Source organism: Trifolium pratense, linkage group LG4 (assembly GCF_020283565.1).
Source record: "Trifolium pratense cultivar HEN17-A07 linkage group LG4, ARS_RC_1.1, whole genome shotgun sequence".
Classification (NCBI taxonomy): domain Eukaryota; kingdom Viridiplantae; phylum Streptophyta; class Magnoliopsida; order Fabales; family Fabaceae; genus Trifolium; species Trifolium pratense.
Window position 1 is genome coordinate 41,872,103 of NC_060062.1, and position 17,989 is coordinate 41,890,091.

The 17,989-nt window shown below is 29.3% G+C and overlaps 3 protein-coding genes across 4 annotated transcripts; 2 read left to right on the plus strand and 1 right to left on the minus strand.

The window, feature by feature from the left end:
• The first annotated feature begins 1,427 nt into the window (after nucleotides 1-1,427).
• LOC123881899 (monogalactosyldiacylglycerol synthase 2, chloroplastic) lies at nucleotides 1,428-4,732 on the plus strand. Its single transcript, XM_045930655.1, has 8 exons — nucleotides 1,428-2,321; nucleotides 2,652-2,824; nucleotides 3,161-3,322; nucleotides 3,423-3,564; nucleotides 3,648-3,872; nucleotides 3,954-4,016; nucleotides 4,210-4,284; nucleotides 4,377-4,732. Exons 1-8 carry the CDS (start codon nucleotides 1,932-1,934, stop codon nucleotides 4,632-4,634), a joined length of 1,488 nt encoding a protein of 495 aa, XP_045786611.1. The 5' UTR covers nucleotides 1,428-1,931; the 3' UTR covers nucleotides 4,635-4,732.
• A 3,734-nt stretch (nucleotides 4,733-8,466) lies between these two features.
• LOC123881900 lies at nucleotides 8,467-10,286 on the minus strand. Of its 2 annotated transcripts, none has more exons than XM_045930656.1 (4): nucleotides 9,195-10,286; nucleotides 9,029-9,113; nucleotides 8,803-8,935; nucleotides 8,467-8,715 (listed from the first exon to the last, which is right to left on the minus strand). In XM_045930656.1, exons 1-4 carry the CDS (start codon nucleotides 9,208-9,210, stop codon nucleotides 8,557-8,559), a joined length of 393 nt encoding a protein of 130 aa, XP_045786612.1. In that variant the 5' UTR covers nucleotides 9,211-10,286; the 3' UTR covers nucleotides 8,467-8,556. The 2 variants fall into 2 exon arrangements, 1 of the variants encoding a protein (XP_045786612.1); XR_006799633.1 differs by having other exon boundaries at nucleotides 8,564-8,715; nucleotides 9,029-9,096; nucleotides 9,195-9,419.
• Nucleotides 10,287-14,915: 4,629 nt separating this feature from the next.
• LOC123881901 (actin-related protein 2/3 complex subunit 3) lies at nucleotides 14,916-17,793 on the plus strand. The gene is made up of 4 exons (XM_045930657.1): nucleotides 14,916-15,136; nucleotides 15,238-15,346; nucleotides 16,062-16,331; nucleotides 17,346-17,793. Exons 1-4 carry the CDS (start codon nucleotides 15,134-15,136, stop codon nucleotides 17,489-17,491), a joined length of 528 nt encoding a protein of 175 aa, XP_045786613.1. The 5' UTR covers nucleotides 14,916-15,133; the 3' UTR covers nucleotides 17,492-17,793.
• The last annotated feature ends 196 nt before the right edge of the window (nucleotides 17,794-17,989 follow it).

The window sequence follows — 17,989 nt, forward strand, 5'->3', positions numbered from 1 at the left end:
TTTTTTTTTGGTTTACAATGGAGCCAATGATGATTGAACCTAGGACATCATGCATATAACTCAAATCTCTCACAACTAGTCCAAACTCAGTAGCTTAAAATTCGAACTTTGGTACATTCACTTTTTCACATTAAAAGGTGAAATTATAACTACTATACTAACAAAAAAAAAACATATTTCAACCGATTTCAAATTTTTATTTTATTTTATTTTATTAATCCTCTAATTCCTAGGAAAAGAGGGTCCTAGCAAAATTTAAATTTTAGATCGACATGTTGATAAAGACTCATCTTTCATAAGACTATTCAATTTATAATGTGGATATTGTTATACTAAACACTTTTGATTCTAACCGTGCAAGTATTTTTCACTTTATTAAATTAAATAAATGATTCCTTTTTTTGTAACAAAAAAAATTAAATAAATGATTTTCACTGTTTATAAAAGACAAGTCACTTTTTAGATTTATTAAATAATTAATGTATTATGTAAAAAAATAAAAAATTAATGTATTTAATTTAATCTATATCTATAATATTATAAAAAAACATAGCATACATTTTATATCCCTTTTTCATTTAAACTGAAACTAAACAACTCCACTTCCTGACACGCAACAAAAAACCACATTAACTAGGCATGGCAATGGGTACCCGCGGGTACGGTTTTTACCTTCCCCGTTCCCCATACCCGAATCATTGATAAATACCCGTTCCCCGCCCATTACCCGACGGGGATGAAAAATTGAACCCAAACCCCGTCCCAAATGGGTTCGGGTATACCCAAATGGGTTCGGGTATCCCCGAACCTTGCCCTGTCCTGCTGAACCTTACCCGAACCCAAAATTTTCCCGAACGCTGACATACATACAATATAAATAAATAAATTTTCCCGAACCCAAAATTTTCCCGAACCCAAAATTTTTCCGAACACTGACATACATACAATATAAATAAAGAGAGAAGGAATCATTACTGCTTGTTGGGAAGTGAAATTATTGGAAGTGAGAAAGAGAATTAGGTGGAAGTGGGAAGTGGCAAAGACGTGAAGTGGGAAGTGGCAAAGACGTGAAGTGGGAATTGGGAAGCGAGAAGATGAGTTATATGATTTGTGACATTATAAATAAATAGGGGTAATATAGTAATTTTATATAAACGGGCGGGTTCGGGGATGGGTTCGGGGTGGGTACCAATATCCCCGTTACCCGCCCCATCCCCATGTTTTGAAATCGGGGAAAACCCAAACCCAAACCCAAACCCAGTCAAATCGGTTTTTCCCCGTCAAACTCGGGGTGGGTTCGGGCGGGTACCCGCGGGTACGGGTTCTGTTGCCATGCCTAACATTAACCCTTCCTTGCCTCACTTTACTTACAAGCAACGGTGAAGAACATATATAAGTAGGGGCAAACTAGTCCAAACAGTTAAATTATCACAACAAGTAATAACTACCAAACAAAACCAAAGTCATTTTCAATTTTCAATTCAAAACCAAAACACATGATATGCAAATACAAAAACCAAAAGGACATAACAGCAAAACCACACAACACATTAATAACTAATAACTAAATTAAACAACTCAGCAACAACATTCACAAAGATTCGAATCTTCCTCTCAGAACATTCCATCACAAACCCAAAATCCAACGGTTGTAATCCACCTAAGCTCAAACAAAAATTCCATGGCATAATTCCAGCATCACCTCACATATTACACAAACATTATTACCAACACAAACCGTTCTATATACCTCTCTCATCTTCCTCGTATTTCGATTATTTCACACCAATCATTTTCTTCACTTTTTCTCAATCTCAATTTTCCTTCCTCCGCCGGAGAAACCTTGTATCAGTGGCGGGAACAACGTGTTTGACTGTTAGGTGGTGAGTTTGTTGCATTATTTTCTTCTTCCTCTGTGACTTTTCGAAGCCATGGAGGTTTCAGATGTGTTACCTGAAAAATCACCGAAAATGTCTATAGTAGAAAAAATGTTTGGAGGATCAAATTCAGGGAAAGGAAGTTTCAAAAAGTCGCCGGAAAATTCTAAAGTTTCCGACGAGTCGTCGTCGGAAACGCCGAAAAAATCTAAAGATGTGTCACCGAGAAAGTCTATAGTGGAAAAAGTGTTTGGAGCAGGGAGTGTTAGCTTCAAGAAGAGTTCTAACAATGAAGATAACGAAGGTGGCATGGAATTAATGGAAATTGGTGGAGAAAGAACAAAGAATGTGTTGATTCTTATGAGTGATACTGGTGGTGGTCATAGAGCTTCTGCTGAAGCAATTCGTGATGCTTTTCAAATTGAATTCGGTGATGAATACAGGGTAGGTTTTGTTTTGGATCTGTTGTTGTAGCTTTTGTTTCATTTTTTTTTTTTATTAACCCTCTGGTTTCCGGGAGAAGAGGTTCGGTAATCCAGACTTCAGAGTTCGGACACGAGTAAAGTAAAGTCCGACAAAAAAATAGTTTCTACCAGGAATTGAAACTCTGTATTTTTTGTTCACATGTTTTTGTCTTGTCTTAGGTTGTGTTTGAGTTGTTTTTGTCGTTACTTATAATCTTTTTCTTGGAACCATTTGCGCAGCTATCTATGAAGTTTATGTATGTGTGCTGATGAGGTGACTTTTTTTTTATTTTTTGCCTTGAAATTTCAGATATTTGTTAAAGATGTTTGGAAGGAGTATACAGGGTGGCCATTGAATGATATGGAAGGTCAATATAAATTCATGGTTAAGCATGTTCAATTATGGAAGGTTGCTTTTCATAGCACTTCTCCTAAATGGATTCATTCAGTTTATTTGGCGGCCATCGCCGCCTACTATGCAAGGTATATTCCTTTTCTAATCCTTTATCATTTTATTATTGATTAATTAGTTCACTTTGATCACTATTCATTTGTTGAGTGTTGTAATAATGATCATTCTTTTTTTGTGTTATTTGTATATCAATAACATATTATATTATGCAGCAGCGTTAAAACTCTTCAGGAGAGTTTTGCCGCCCATTTGAGTCCCACAAGACTCTAGAGATTAGTCTCTGCAGTCGCATCGATTTTTTTATTTATTTTTTTTATCAATGATTGAAACTATGTACTTAAGACATTTTGTGTGTTTATGAAATCATAATTTGTGTTTTCTGATTGAAACGATTGTCTCATTTTCAGAGAGGTGGAGGCAGGGTTGATGGAATACAAGCCAGATATTATAATCAGTGTTCATCCTTTGATGCAACATATTCCACTATGGGTTTTGAAGTGGCAAGGTTTGGAAAAGAAAGTTGTTTTTGTAACTGTTATCACTGACCTTAGTACCTGTCATCCTACTTGGTAATTTCATGCTTCATGGTAGTAGCTTTTTGATTTTCTTGTTTTAAAGTCAAGTTGATTAATTAATGTTTAAGTACTCAAATTTTTAAGCTTTTTGCAGGTTTCATCCTTGGGTGAATAGATGTTACTGCTCTTCACAGGAAGTGGCGAAAAAAGCCTTACAAGAGGGACTTGAAGAATCTCAAACTCGAATTTATGGTTTACCAATCAGGCCTTCTTTCGCTCGCGCAGTTCTTGTTAAGGTACGAAGCATAATGAAGGTGTAACTAAATTCTGTTTTGATCTCATTGATGGAACAGTGGAACTGAGTTTGTGTTTATTGTAGGATGAACTAAGAAAAGAACTTGAGATGGATCCTGACTTGCCAGCCGTTTTACTGATGGGAGGTGGTGAAGGAATGGGGCCTGTCAAGAAAACTGCAAAGGCTCTTGCAGAATCACTTTATGATAAAAAAGCTGAGAAACCGATCGGGCAGATTGTAATCATATGCGGTCGCAATAAGAATTTGGTAGCTTCCGTGGAAGCCATTGACTGGAAAATTCCAGTGAAGGTAATAACTAATGAGTGAACAATTAACTACATGTGAGCATAATAGTAAGACAGCCACTGAAAAAATTGTTTCTTTGTATAGGTTAGAGGATTTGAGACAATAATGGCCAAATGGATGGGAGCATGCGACTGCATCATAACAAAAGTAAGTTGTACCGATTTTCTCTAGGCTGCAACATCATAGTTTTCGATGTCTTGTTGCGATTGAGAATTTGAGTCTGAATGTGTCGCATTTGATAGCGACTCTTTGTAATATAAAAAAACTTGATTTAGAAACCTTTGTTTTATGTGCTAATTCATATGTTAGCATATGCTTATTAATTCTATGGAATGTTCAGGCTGGACCAGGTACAATTGCAGAAGCATTGATTAGAGGTCTTCCTATAATCCTCAACGACTATATCCCGGGACAGGCGAGTTATTAAACCATTCTCCTCATTTTTATTCGGTCTTTTTCATTCCATCCTTGTACTGATTCTCAGCTGCTGCTATATGGTAACTACAGGAAAAAGGTAATGTGCCTTATGTGGTAAATAATGGAGCTGGCGTTTTCACCCGTAGTCCTAAGGAAACAGCGCGAATTGTGGCAGAATGGTTCAGCACAAAACAGGATGAATTGAAGACAATGTCAGAGAATGCACTTAAATTAGCGAATCCTGAGGCCGTGTTTAACATCGTTAGGGACATTCATGAACTTGCTAAGCAACGCGAGCCAGGAGCCTTTCCTTACGAGTTGACCGCGTCATTTACTAGCATAATCTAATTGATTATTTGTCTGTTCATCTTTCATCATAGTTTTTTTTAATCATTTCCATTAGTATTGACATGTACAGTTAATTTTTCAAGTTGCATCATTCTTTATAGTATTGGCTTGGTTTTACTATATCATATATAAGGTAAAAATCTAGTAAACAAACAGCGGTTTCAGCAGACGTTGCGATTTGTTTAGGATATTTGTGGGAGTAGGAGATGGGTTTGTCTTGTAAACAAATCATATAAATTATTCAAAACTTGAGTAACTTGATGTTATAAGGTTGCTTAAAGTCAATGTGATTATATGTTATATGTCCTCACAAGCCACAATCTTAGCCACTGCTGATATAAACTTTGAAACTTTAAAGGCATGATCAAAAACAATTTCACCATAAGCAAAGAAATCATAGTATTTTGCTTGAATTTTTTAATGGACAAAACTTAGATTAGCAATGTTCTTGCTGTTCTCAACTAAAAAATAAGCATAATTGTCACCGATAGCATTGCATCTAAGCAAGTGATCAGAGTTCGATTCCTGACTTTTTGCGTATGGAAAGAATTCGGTTGTGTGTTTTAGAGGTTCTGAGTCTCATGGAAACTAAAAAAAATGACATGTATATATGGTAACATGGGCCAGAATTGAAACAAAAGACATGTCATATGTTCACTTAGCATGAGTTTCCAAAACTACCGGCAACTACCAAAAAAGGCAAAACAGAAGATGGTTGAGAAAGCTGTTAGGTAACATGCGACCAAAAGACTAGTAGTTTTGACTCATGAAATTTGAAACCTTGGAAATATGAGTATGTTTCTTTCAGATTTTTCACCAAAAAAATCTATTTTTTTATTTTACTTGTGTTTGTTTCAGATTTTTTCAAAAATTATTTTAGTAAAAAAATTATTTTTTTCATCAAAATGAGAATCTATTTTCAATTACTTTTATCAAAAAATCCATTTTTTTATCACTCATCATCCCTCACCATCTTAAAAAAATAGATTTTTATGATCGAAAACAAACGAAAAATAGCTTTAGATTTTCTTATTTTCTTGAAAATGATTTTTTTTAAATCTCAAACAAACATACCCTATATATTATAACATTTTTTTTATTGATTTTAGAAAATGAATCGAAGTAAAGAAAACCACAAATATAGGGCATGTTTGTTTCAGATTTTTCACCAAAAAAATTTATTTTTTGCAAAAAAAAATCCATTTTTTTATCTTATTTGTGTTTGTTTCAGATTTTTTCAAAAATCATTTTAGTAAAAAAAATCATTTTTTTCATCAAAATGAGAATCTATTTTCAATAGCTTTTACCAAAATCCATTTTTTTATCACTCATCATCCCTCACCATCTTAAAAAAACAGATTTTTATAATTGTAAACAAACGGAAAATAAAAAAATCTATTTTCTTTAAAATAAATTTTTTCAAAAAAAACCATTTTTTTAAAATCTCAAACAATAGCAATACTAATACTATTGCTTGCATACTAAGATTGTGTACACTACTCCCTCCGTCCCAAAATATAAGGGAAAATTGGTCAACCAAAGTTGATGTATCTAGTCCAAATTTTTAACCAAATACATCAACTTTCTTTGACCAATTTTCCCTTATATTTTGGGACAGAGTAGTACTTAATTACAGGTGGACATTAGACAATGAGCATTTATTTGTCAAAGAGTTAGTTGGTGACAGGTTGTTATCATTCCAAAACATGAACACACATTGGTTGAGTGAGACAAAATAGCATCGTTGTTTTCTACTGTTCTTTTTTTGTTATATATATTCCTTCATTGAGGATGATTTGATGAGAAATCATACTGATTTGAATTTAAAATTTAACACTGCATGTACTCAATAATTGTTGTTAGACGTCCGATAAAAAATGAAGGGTTGGGATCAAATATTATATTAAACTGTTAAATCTATATTGTAAATTTAAATAGTTAGATCACAAATCGATGATCGAAATCGACTACTGCGTGCAATTGCTACAACAGCCGATTCAAATCCGAAATCATACATACTTAATTAAGTAGAAGGACATTCATGTTGTCATGTTGATGAATAATAAATAAAATAAAAATCTAAGGGCAAATATAAGGTATCGATAAATCTACAGCATACTAAAGTTTCCTTCTACCAGCAAGGAAACTGTGGTTATTATTATAGTTTTGGTAGTATTAGGATTTAGAGCTAATACGTATTGCTCATGTCTTTCTCTTCACTATTAATTCTCAAGTGGCCAATAGAATAAACTCTATTATACACACAATTTCGATGATGATGTGTAAGCTATATTTTGGATTAAGAAACATAAATATCTGTCAATTTGAAAAAAGAAAGACCATCAACATCGTATTAATATTAAGACAATATATCTATCTGTATCGACAAATATGAACCATACAAATACAAATACTTTTCAACTTAATCAAATGTCTTAGATTCAAATTCATAATTAAAAGGTCATCAGTTCAAATCCTGGTGAGTATTTCCAACATAGTTGGGATGTCATAGTTATCATGTGATGTCTGTGCACGCTAATGTTATATAAAAAAAAAGTTTTAGATTCAAATTCATCTAGTTCACAAAAATGTTGAAATTGTTAAATCGAATGTCATAACTAGAGTTCAAACTCCAGCTTCCTCACTTATGCGTGTAAAATTTTAATGGCATTGACATTTGATCTAACTAAAAACAATCCATCTTTAAAAAAGCAACAATACCATTAAATCTCTTGAGGGTGGTTAAATTTTATATGGATTCCATAAAAGTTATATGGGTCCACATTTTTTTATGGGACCCATGTGAATTTCAACCAATAAAAGAGAGTGTATTGGAGTGTGTTTGTTAAAGAGTGTGTTACTAGCATTATTCTGCCCAATATAGTCCTACCCGCCGAAGGGGCCTATCTTTATAGTTTTGTGCAGATGAATATCCAATTAAAAAAAAAGTTATTAAAAAAAACTCTATTTAATTATGTCATGTCTTCTCAATGGTAACTTATACGACAAGTTTATAAAAATCATTTCATAACAAAATAATTTTTGAAAGAAACTTACGCATAAGCCTAACTAAAATATTAAAATGACTTTTTTTAAAGTCTAAAACAAACGGGTCCACAAATCTTCAAATTGTAATAAATTAGAAGACAATACTAAAAAAATATTCAAACATATTAAAATAAATTTTACGAACACTTCCAAAATTAATATTACCTCCTCCAAAATGGAGTCAAATGTAAAATTAATAACATCAAAATTGTATTTGCTTGTAAATTCTCTAGCAAGTCAAATGTTACCTATTCATTTTTGAAAGGGTTATAATTGGTATTTTAAATAGTTTTATGTGTAATGTGGTAATTTAACTGATTAAAAACTAAAATAAATGAATTAAGGGTAATATTGAGAAGAGAATATTTATTAATATTAATCAAACAAGCTCTAAATTTTCTGCCATGATTTCATTTTGGCCAAATGAATTTTTAATTGAAACTAGTATGATACCCGTGCCAAGCACGGGGGCAAACCTTTAAAAATTTACTTATTTTTGTTTACAACATAAATAAAAATTATGATGAATAGAGTAACAAAAAACGCATGATAAAAAATAATGGTCGATTTTTAGAAAATCAAATAACTCATATAATTTCTTTTCGTGATATCTAAACTAATGGTCAAATTTTAGGAAATCAAACTTACGATTTATTGACACCATTAACAAAAATATATCATCAAACGGTGAATCTCATTTAAAGTAATAACGGATTTGTGCTACATGAGCTCACACATCTCATATTAAAATTTTTGTATTTTATGAGCATAAAGTACTATTAAATTAAACTTAATATATGCTTTCATTAGATATATTAGAATGACCCATAAATAAACACATTTTCTTTTGATATAAATTTTAAAAAATAAATGTTTACCCTTGACTAACAATTAAAACACGTCTACTGCATGTTCTCCAATAATACATATTATCATAAGGAATCACTTTGGTATTGCATACACAGGATAAATACCACCAATCGCAGTTAGGTTCCAAATGTTCTACTTTGCCCAATATAGCGTACACCGACCCCTGCAATATTTAATTGTGACAACTTAGGTACAACTTCATAAATCTAAAATGAAAATAGACAAACAAATCAATATCAGTAATGGTTACCATTGCACATAAACCAAGGGTTGATAGAGTATGTCTAATTGTTTTGTACACCCACTGATCCAATACATGTGCTTTTGTAGTTTCATTTATTGCATATATCGAATGAGGCTTAGAAATTGTTCTGTCCAGCATTCTATAGATATAAAAGACATATTTTATTAAGTGAACATAAAATGCATTCCAAACTACTCCGTGTATATACTGTAAATAGGAGAAAACTATAAACCTTTGCTTCAATTCTGCAGCGGCATCAATATTTGGATTGAATAACACCCTTGTATATTGTCCGAAATTCTGAACAGTAGGTATACCTGAATTATAATTTAGTTATGTTGAATTTTGTTTAAGCATCGAAGCCTTATTAAAATTACACGGTGAGGGTTATGTGATACCTTTCCAAAAATTCATCCTTCCAAAAAGCAATACAACACATGTACTGTCGGATGCATCAGACTTTAAAAAATTAATCAGCTTGTCCACATAATGGCCACGTAGAATACACTTAAATCGATAACTAAACAAAACATAAAGATTAATAAGTTACTCTCTCCATCCCAAAATATAAATAAAAATAAAAGAAAAAAACTTGATGTATTGGGTTAAAAATTTGGAGTACTTTACATTATTTATTTATTAAAAAAATAAATAAATAATTGACAAACGAAAGTCTTAGTTTTATAGACAAACGAAAGTTTATTTAATTTTATGCTAAGTATATATTATAGACAAACCTATCAAATAATCGGTATCATAGTTATCATTAAAAATCTTATGAGGTTCACTGATCATGTATATATTAGCAGGTATCAACTTGTCATCAAATTTTTTGATTTTAGTTCCAAATTGAAAATTAATTTTATAGGCATGATTGGTGGTTCTATATGATCCCACATTAGTGGCAACACTAAAGTTGCTTATGGAATACACATGGCCCTCAGTGAGTTCCTTTTCATATTTGTAAATTAATGTTCTTCGAACTGTTGCATGGATCTTTTCACCCTAGAATACACACAAAAAAAAAAAATTAGATATGATTGCTTAAAAAATTTAAAAAATAAATTGAAAATCAAGATGTGAATAAACCTTCTTATCCATCAAAACCATTTCTAAAGAATATGGCAGCACATCTCTATTCATATCTTTAACAAACCACATGCGAACAATTCTAACCAATACATTCCATGTTTCTTTGGATGGAGAAATTTCAGAAATATAATTATATTTTGGAGGCATTTTCTTAAAAATTCAAGTAAATAAAAAACAATGAAAATAAACAAAGAGATATAACTATAACTAAAGAGAAGAGAATTGAGAAATGATGAGTTTTAGGGTTGAGATTAAGGTCCTATATATAGTGAAAAAAGGACATATGAGTAATTTGGTCAAATTAAATGTTTCCTTTTAAATTACCCTAATAAAAATTTAGGAATGTTTTATGCACATGATTTGAATCAAGACACAAACAATGACTTTATCCATACCATCCCCACATAATTGCGATCCAAAAAAAAAAAGCATAAAAACTATAAGCAACAATCTTCCCCACATATTTCCTTTTTAATACTATTGTGCCACAATTTGACAGCTTTGATTGCTATGAAATAGGATCACCACATTAATATTACTTTTTATAAACATAATTACATATTTGCCGATCAATATCAATTTGTATTGAATGTAAATAATCAATTCCCTTTTTATATATTATTATTATTATATATTTGATTATTTGAATTTTTTGTGTAAAAAAAAATTATATAAATAATTAATAACAATTTCCGAAAAAAAAACTATATATTATGTCTATCAATATAATACAGATGTTGTGACAAATTTCCGGAAAAAAAAAATTAAATTAAATTAAATGGACAAATATATGAATGTCAATATATAGAATAATCAATTGCCGAAAAAAAAAATTATGCCTATCAATATCAATTTGTATTGAATGTAAATAATCAATTCCTTTTTATATATTATTATATTATTATATATTTGATTATTTGAATTTTTTGTGTAAAAAAAAATTATATAAATAATTAATAACAATTTCCGGAAAAAAAAAACTACATATTATTAGTGAGCAATCTCATATATTCCTGTTTTATAGTATATCCTACAATTAGTGACAAATCTCGGTCATAATACAGATGCTGTGACAAATCTCGGAAAAAAAATTAGTTAACATATTTCCTTTTTAAAATATCTATATTCAATACAAATATTGTAGGATGATTGTGAGCAAAACATTTGAAATTGAGCAATAAATACAAATATGTGAGGATGAATGTGAGCAAAGCATTTGAAAATTTGCATTAAATGAGGCTTAGAAAATAAGCCTCAAATGTATAGTATTAAGATTAAGATTAAGATTATAATAATTCAAAATTTAAGATGAGTCGAGTTAGTAACATGAATGAATTATTTCGAGTTTGTATATTGTACTAAAAAGTGTGGTTGTATAATTTTTGGTAGTATAGTTGTATATAGACATATATCATACTATTCTTTTGTGCTAATTCAAAACTCCAACAAATGATTTTGTGTCAACCTCAAGTTTTAAACGAAAAGTACAGATAATTCATTGTTGATTATAGACGTTGTAAAAATTAAACTATACACAAATGATTGCTACTAATTCATTGTTGATTTTTTATTTAGAATTTTTTTCTTATTGGTCTAGTAAATATCAAAAGAGATGATGGTGAGTATGCATTTAGTTTGTGATGATGTTAAAATTTCTATTTTCTATATAAAAGATTTTTTTACCGGTATTAATGAAATTTCTTTTATACAAAAAAAATAATTTATTTAAGAAAATAACTTTGCACGGTATCTTAAGCGTGTGTAGTTGATGGTTTCCGGTAGTAAATATAAATCATATCTAAATTATAAAAAAATTGCACATAAATTATAAATGTTTCCGGTATTTCTTTAGTAATATTAATTAATATAGTACAAACTCACATAATGATGTTGGCTAGAGACTTTGAAGTGTGCCCATCTCAAAGGGCTCAGGTTTGATTCCTCTCGGAGAAAAAAAAAAAACTCTAATTTTAAATTGACCCCCACAAGTGAACGGTAGAATTGATCCCCTTAAATAGTCGATCATTGGACGGGATACTACATTTTCAAAATAGGAAAAAAAATTAATATGGTACAATCATATTTTATTTTACCATAAAGGATTATATATATGTATATATATATATATACAACAACAACAAATAAATTCATTCATTTTATTTCCTTACTATAATAATTTTTGTTTAAAATAAAAACATATTTTAAAAAAAAGCACAAAAAATTAAACTTGTATTTTGTTAAAAAAATTCCTGCAACCAAAAATAATTAATTTATTCAAGTTTTCAAATTATTGGAAAACAAATTTGTGATAATAACAATTTGAATTATTTCTTTTTTAAGTATGCAAATTAAACGCAATGTTATGTTTGACTTTTTTTAGTGAAAGTCATACGTATGGAGCATTGAAACTTAAAATTCTTTTCTTTCTTTATCGGGTAACCGATTGCACAGGTTGACAGAAAATATTTTGTTTTTAACGTGTTGTGAACATTGTTGTCTTCTACTGCCTTTCCTCTGTGTTATATTTTGCTGCGGGATGGATCTATTCATTAAATTCAATATTCAATCTATTAAAGGAAGCCAATAATTTCGGATCAAAAAATGGAATTCAATAATTTCATGGAATCAATTTAATGTTATTTATGTATGAGAAAAATAAAAATTCATTCAATTATAAAAAAATTAACAAAGAAAACATTTAATATTATATATTTTTATAATTAAATTCGTTTATTTATTTAATTTTATTTAACATTACTTTGTTACATATATTGCACGAAAATTCATATAAAATATTTAAAATTTATTTATTTTTATAAATTAGTTTGAATTCATATAAAATATAATTTGTTTCAATTCAATATATTTTTTTTTACTTTGTTACATCCTGTATGAGAATTCCTATAAAATATTTTAAATTTTATTTCGCTTATTTATTTCAATTCATTAAAAAAAAAAACAAATTCATTTTATAACATGAAAATTCATATAAAATATTTTATAGTTTATTATATATACACAACACATTTTCATGACAACATCGTTTTATAATTTTTCTTATGATATATATGTATGAGACTCTTAAAGAAAAATCATAATAAATAAAAAGATGAAAGTTAATTATACTAAAGCAATAACATAATCTTTCAAACCAAAGCAACACATTGCTTAAGCTGTAAAATAATATTTACGATAGAAATATTACATCTTTTCTATATATAAAAAAAATACACAATACACCTTTAAAATTAATTTACATTCATACTTGTGAGAAAGATTAACAATCACTTAAAACTCATATATTATGATTAACAATCACTTAACCCTAGTTCACATATCACTTATATTCTTCTTTTGGGTTCCACATCTGCAAAAAGTGAAAAGAATGATGAATATATAGATTAAGAAGAATATCGATAATAGAAAAATTGAAAATAGAAAAATTGAAAATAATACAAAGAAAATAGCTAAAGAGAAAAGAGATGGAAAATGTGTGATTTGAATGTTCAACCAAAGACCATTTATATAGGGAAAAACATGGGTATATAAGTAACTTTATCCATAATATGTAATTAAACCGATTAATAACAAATATATTGATTCCTTTTTTGGTGAATGTCATCTTATGATTTTTTGTAGAAAATTTAATATTTAACACACAAACATTAGAAAGAAGCAAAAAATCTCATGAAAATTAAATGCTTATAATGCAATACTAAAATTAACTTTGAAAAAATTATTATAATTTTTAAATAATTTCGTGATTATTACTCTTAATTATAAAAATAATTTAACAAATAATTTATTTATATAAAATATATAAACCGACTACAATTTTTAGAATATGTTTTTAATTTTTTTCTTTATTTTTTCAATATCAATCACTTGAAATTAAATGTTTCCTTTTAAATTACCCTAATAAAAATAAATCAACATATAATATTATATTTTAGGAATGTTCTATGCACATGATTTATACTACCTTTTATATATTGAATAAATCTGTGATACGAAATTTGAATTTGAATCAAGACACAAACAATGACTTTATTATAAGCAAAATTTGACAACAATGAAAATTTTAATTTAGGTAGTAAAATTATAACAACTTTCTAAGCAAGCCAAAAAAAGCCAAAAATCTCGAAATATTGAAGTCAATTTAATGCTATTAATGTACAAATTATTTTCAAATAATAATTTCGATTTAAAAATTATTTTCTTTTGAAATAATAATAAAATAATAATTTAAATATGAAAATTAGTATTTAAATTCGTTTTTTATTAGAAAAAAAAATCATGAAAAAAAAATTTGTGAATAAATTTTTTTCTTCCATAATCTTTCATAAATATGTACTTTATTTGAAATATAAATATATATTATTAATTTAAACTTGGTTATATTTTTATAATATTTAAACAAATTTGGTTAATTATTACTTAAATTTATTAAAAAAATAAATTGACTTTGAATATCGATTATTCACGAAATTTAATATATAATATTTTATAATATAATTTATTTATTTATGTGTTATATATTTGTGATTTATTTATTATATTTCATTTATATTATACTAATTATAATTATAATTGTATGTTTGGAATTTTATTATTTGAATTTGAAATATTTCCTTTTTAAAGTATGCTTTTAATATGGTTGTGTGAGGATGAATGTGAGCAAAGCATTTGAAAATGAACAATAAATGAGAGCTTAGAAAATAAGCCTCAAATGTATAGTATTAAGATTAAGATTAAGATTTACTGATTTATTTTTGTCATCTACCAATTTTCTCGCGCGTCTATAAATTTATTAAAATACTCTCATCTACTACTTAAGTAGCGGACACACCCTAAAAATATCCTACTTTTATAACGTTCGCTACTTAGCGGATGACATTTTTCTAAAAATGTTGATCTTTATAACGTCGTGGAAGGATAAAACCGGGTATGATGTAAAAGTAAATTTACTACGGTGCGACCCACATGAAATAAAAAAAATAAAATAATGAATAAATTACTATTCTCAGATCCCATTTTCTGAAGTAACGTCTTCACCATCCCAATTTATCAAAATTCAATTCAAGCTTCACAATTTGTTGCAATAAATTTATCATCAAAATCCCAAACAATTACATACTATTTACGTATCTGGATTTTTTTTATCTCATTTCCAGAAACATTTGGGGGTTTCAAATTTCAATTGAATTCTTCTAAACAAACCTTATTATCATCATTACACAAAGAAATGGTACGTGAATTCAATTCAATTTCAAATCATTCTTATTCATAATCCCTAATTCCCCAATTTTGATTCCAATTAAAAATAATTGTTTATTTTTGTTGTTGAAGGTTTATCACTCTAGTTTTGTAGACGATGATGGAGTTGACAGAGCTTGTGGTTGCCCTCTTCTTCCTCTAAAAAGCCACATTAAGGGTCCTGCTCCTGTTTCAGATCAAGGTTGTTTTTTCTTCAACTCAAGGCTCTGTTTGTTTGTATAAAAAGCTTAATTTGCAGCTTATAGCGGTTAGGAATTATCTATGTCTATTACACAAGATACAATATAGTCGAATTATTTTTGTATATAGTCATAAGCTGTTTTCATAAGCTATCTTATAGAACTTCGGATGAAATTGTGTATAAGCTTACATAAGCTATTTTTACAGAATCAGATAAAATTAAATTAAATTGTTTTTGTATATGCTATATGCTATTTTCATAAGCTATTTTGAAGAACTTACAAAAATAAGCTGCAAAAACTCAAAAAAGTTTATGAAAAATGCCATAAGCTATTTTTAAGAATTCTAAATAGACTCACAAAACTTATGCCAGTAGATAAGCTTGAATTTGTCAATCTAAGCAGGCCCATGTCATAAGTTTTTTCAACAAGTGCTTATGCTACTAAGGGCCCGTTTGGATTAGCTTATTTTTGAGCTTATGCAAACAACTTTTGCAATATAAATTAGGTTTTATGCGATTTTATAAGTTCACACTAGTGAAAATTGTATTTTTATAAGCTATTTTATCATAAACTACCTTGACAAACTCATAATAATAAATAAAAACTGCATAAGCTGTTTGCATAAGCTCAAAAATAAGCTAATCTAAACGGGCCCTAAATAAGTTCAAATAAAATCCAAACAGATTTTGATATGTTGTGTGTTGTGAATGGTAGATAGAACTGATATTGTGGATGAAGCTATCACATTCTTCAGAGCCAATGTGTTCTTCAGGAACTTTGACATCAAGAGTCCTGCTGATAAGCTTCTAATATACTTGACTTTTTACATTAATGTTGCTCTCAAGAGGCTTGAAGGTTGTAGAACTTTGGCAGAAGGAACCAAGGCAGTTATCAACTTGGGTCTTGAAAATGTTCCTGTACCTGGAGAGTCTGGTTTTCCTTTTCCGGGCCTTTTCCCCCTTCCTCAATCACACAAAGAAGCAGGTCGGTATTCCTTTACCTTGCTACTTTCATGATTTGGTATACTTATGCTTAGTTTAATTAATCATCTAATGTTGTGATGTGTTATGTTTTACTGTATCATTAATATTTTAGTAAGTAGTTTCAATTTTCTAAGAACTTGTATTTCTTTCATTCCTTACTGGTGATTTGATAAATTCTTTACATTTGTTACCTTAATATAGTTTAAACTTTAAACTCATGTGACCAAATGAGTGGCTAAGGATGGTCATGCCTCGTTCTGTGGCATTTGTCTGAATGATAATATATACTGTATTGTATCATTGGTTGCTTGGGTTGACACTAGGAGAATGTAGATTACAACAATTCCTTGTATGTACCTTGCATAATACTGGAATGAAGCTAGATAGGCATTTCATAGACTCGATCAAGATTAAAAAAATGGAATGGTGTCAATACCAAATGTTGATGTGTTAGCATTGGTCATGACTCACCTAATTTATAACTCAAGTTTGAAGTTTGGAAACTATTGTTTAGAAAAGAGAGAATGAAAACTCTTACCTTCTCGTGAGAATGAAAACTTCAGTTCTATTTCTTTCTGCACGTAAAGTGAGTATTCAGCATGAACGTATACCTTGTATATGAAGGCTTCTTATTTCCTCTTATATTTTTGTTTTTGAGCTTCTGTAGAGTCAAGTCCAAAGTATTTTTACTTATTTGTTCAACTAGCTTATGATCTATTAGATGCTTTCTACATTGGAGCTTCTGGTCTTCCATTAAATGTGATTGCAACCAATGTTTCACAATGCAATTGCATTGCTTTACATGATATTTTTTTTTTGTAAGCACTTCACATGATATTTGATTGGAAGACTTATACATATTGAGATAGCTTACTGTACTGCATATGATGGCTTACATTGAACTTGAATATTGTTGTTGTGTTCAATCTGGTTGATGCAACAATGCAATTTAATTAATTTGTTTATAGATCACATGTATTCTTATATGTAAGCTTTGTGATTTCAACAAATGCAGAATTGTTCAGAAATTATTTGAAGCAGATAAGAGAAGAAACAAGTGGAAGGTTACTAAGCGTTGCATACAGACCTAATGGCACTCCAAATAAATGGTGGTTGGCATTTGCAAAAAGGAAATTTATGAATGTAATCACTCCTTCTTGAATCATAGATTAGCTGTCAAAAAAGCACTTCAACACTATTGATCTACCAATAAAAAAATATGATGATTCTTGAGGGCATGTTGCTTGTCTATTTTGAATATTTTATTTCGAAAATCCTCAACTACTAGCTAGGTATAGAAAGAATTCATGATGGTAATCGTTTTCACGTCTACTTTGCTTCACATGCTGAAGTGAGTGATCAACTGATCATGATTGAGCTATGACCCCAACCTTTTGCTTGTGCCTTATGTTTAGTTGTTGTATTGATCATGAAGTTATTGCAAAATGGCATCATTTACACTACGGATTCATCGTATCATAGTATTCTACAGATTCTGCTTCAAAAAAAACAAGTATTCCATAGATTCATCGTATCTTCAGTATTTGACTTGTACAAAAGTGTACTTTCGGGAGAATCATATTTTTTTTAAGATGAGACTTATGTTGCCTTTTAAAGAATTATGGATAATTTTGTCAACACCAATAAAAGTTAGTCACA

Bases quoted from the DNA above. Each gene is read 5' to 3' on its own strand.
- LOC123881901 (XM_045930657.1), top strand. The intron at 15,347-16,061 runs GTTGTTTTTTCT...TGTGAATGGTAG, and splicing joins TGCTCCTGTTTCAGATCAAG to ATAGAACTGATATTGTGGAT. The intron at 16,332-17,345 runs GTCGGTATTCCT...CAACAAATGCAG, and splicing joins TCAATCACACAAAGAAGCAG to AATTGTTCAGAAATTATTTG.
- LOC123881900 (XM_045930656.1), bottom strand. The intron at 8,936-9,028 runs GTTTATAGTTTT...TTATATCTATAG, and splicing joins GCTGCAGAATTGAAGCAAAG to AATGCTGGACAGAACAATTT. The intron at 8,716-8,802 runs GTAACCATTACT...TAAATATTGCAG, and splicing joins CCCTTGGTTTATGTGCAATG to GGGTCGGTGTACGCTATATT.
- LOC123881899 (XM_045930655.1), top strand. From the start codon at position 1,932: ATGGAGGTTTCAGATGTGTTACCTGAAAAATCACCGAAAATGTCTATA. The intron at 2,825-3,160 runs GTATATTCCTTT...TCTCATTTTCAG, and splicing joins ATCGCCGCCTACTATGCAAG to AGAGGTGGAGGCAGGGTTGA. The intron at 3,323-3,422 runs GTAATTTCATGC...AGCTTTTTGCAG, and splicing joins AGTACCTGTCATCCTACTTG to GTTTCATCCTTGGGTGAATA.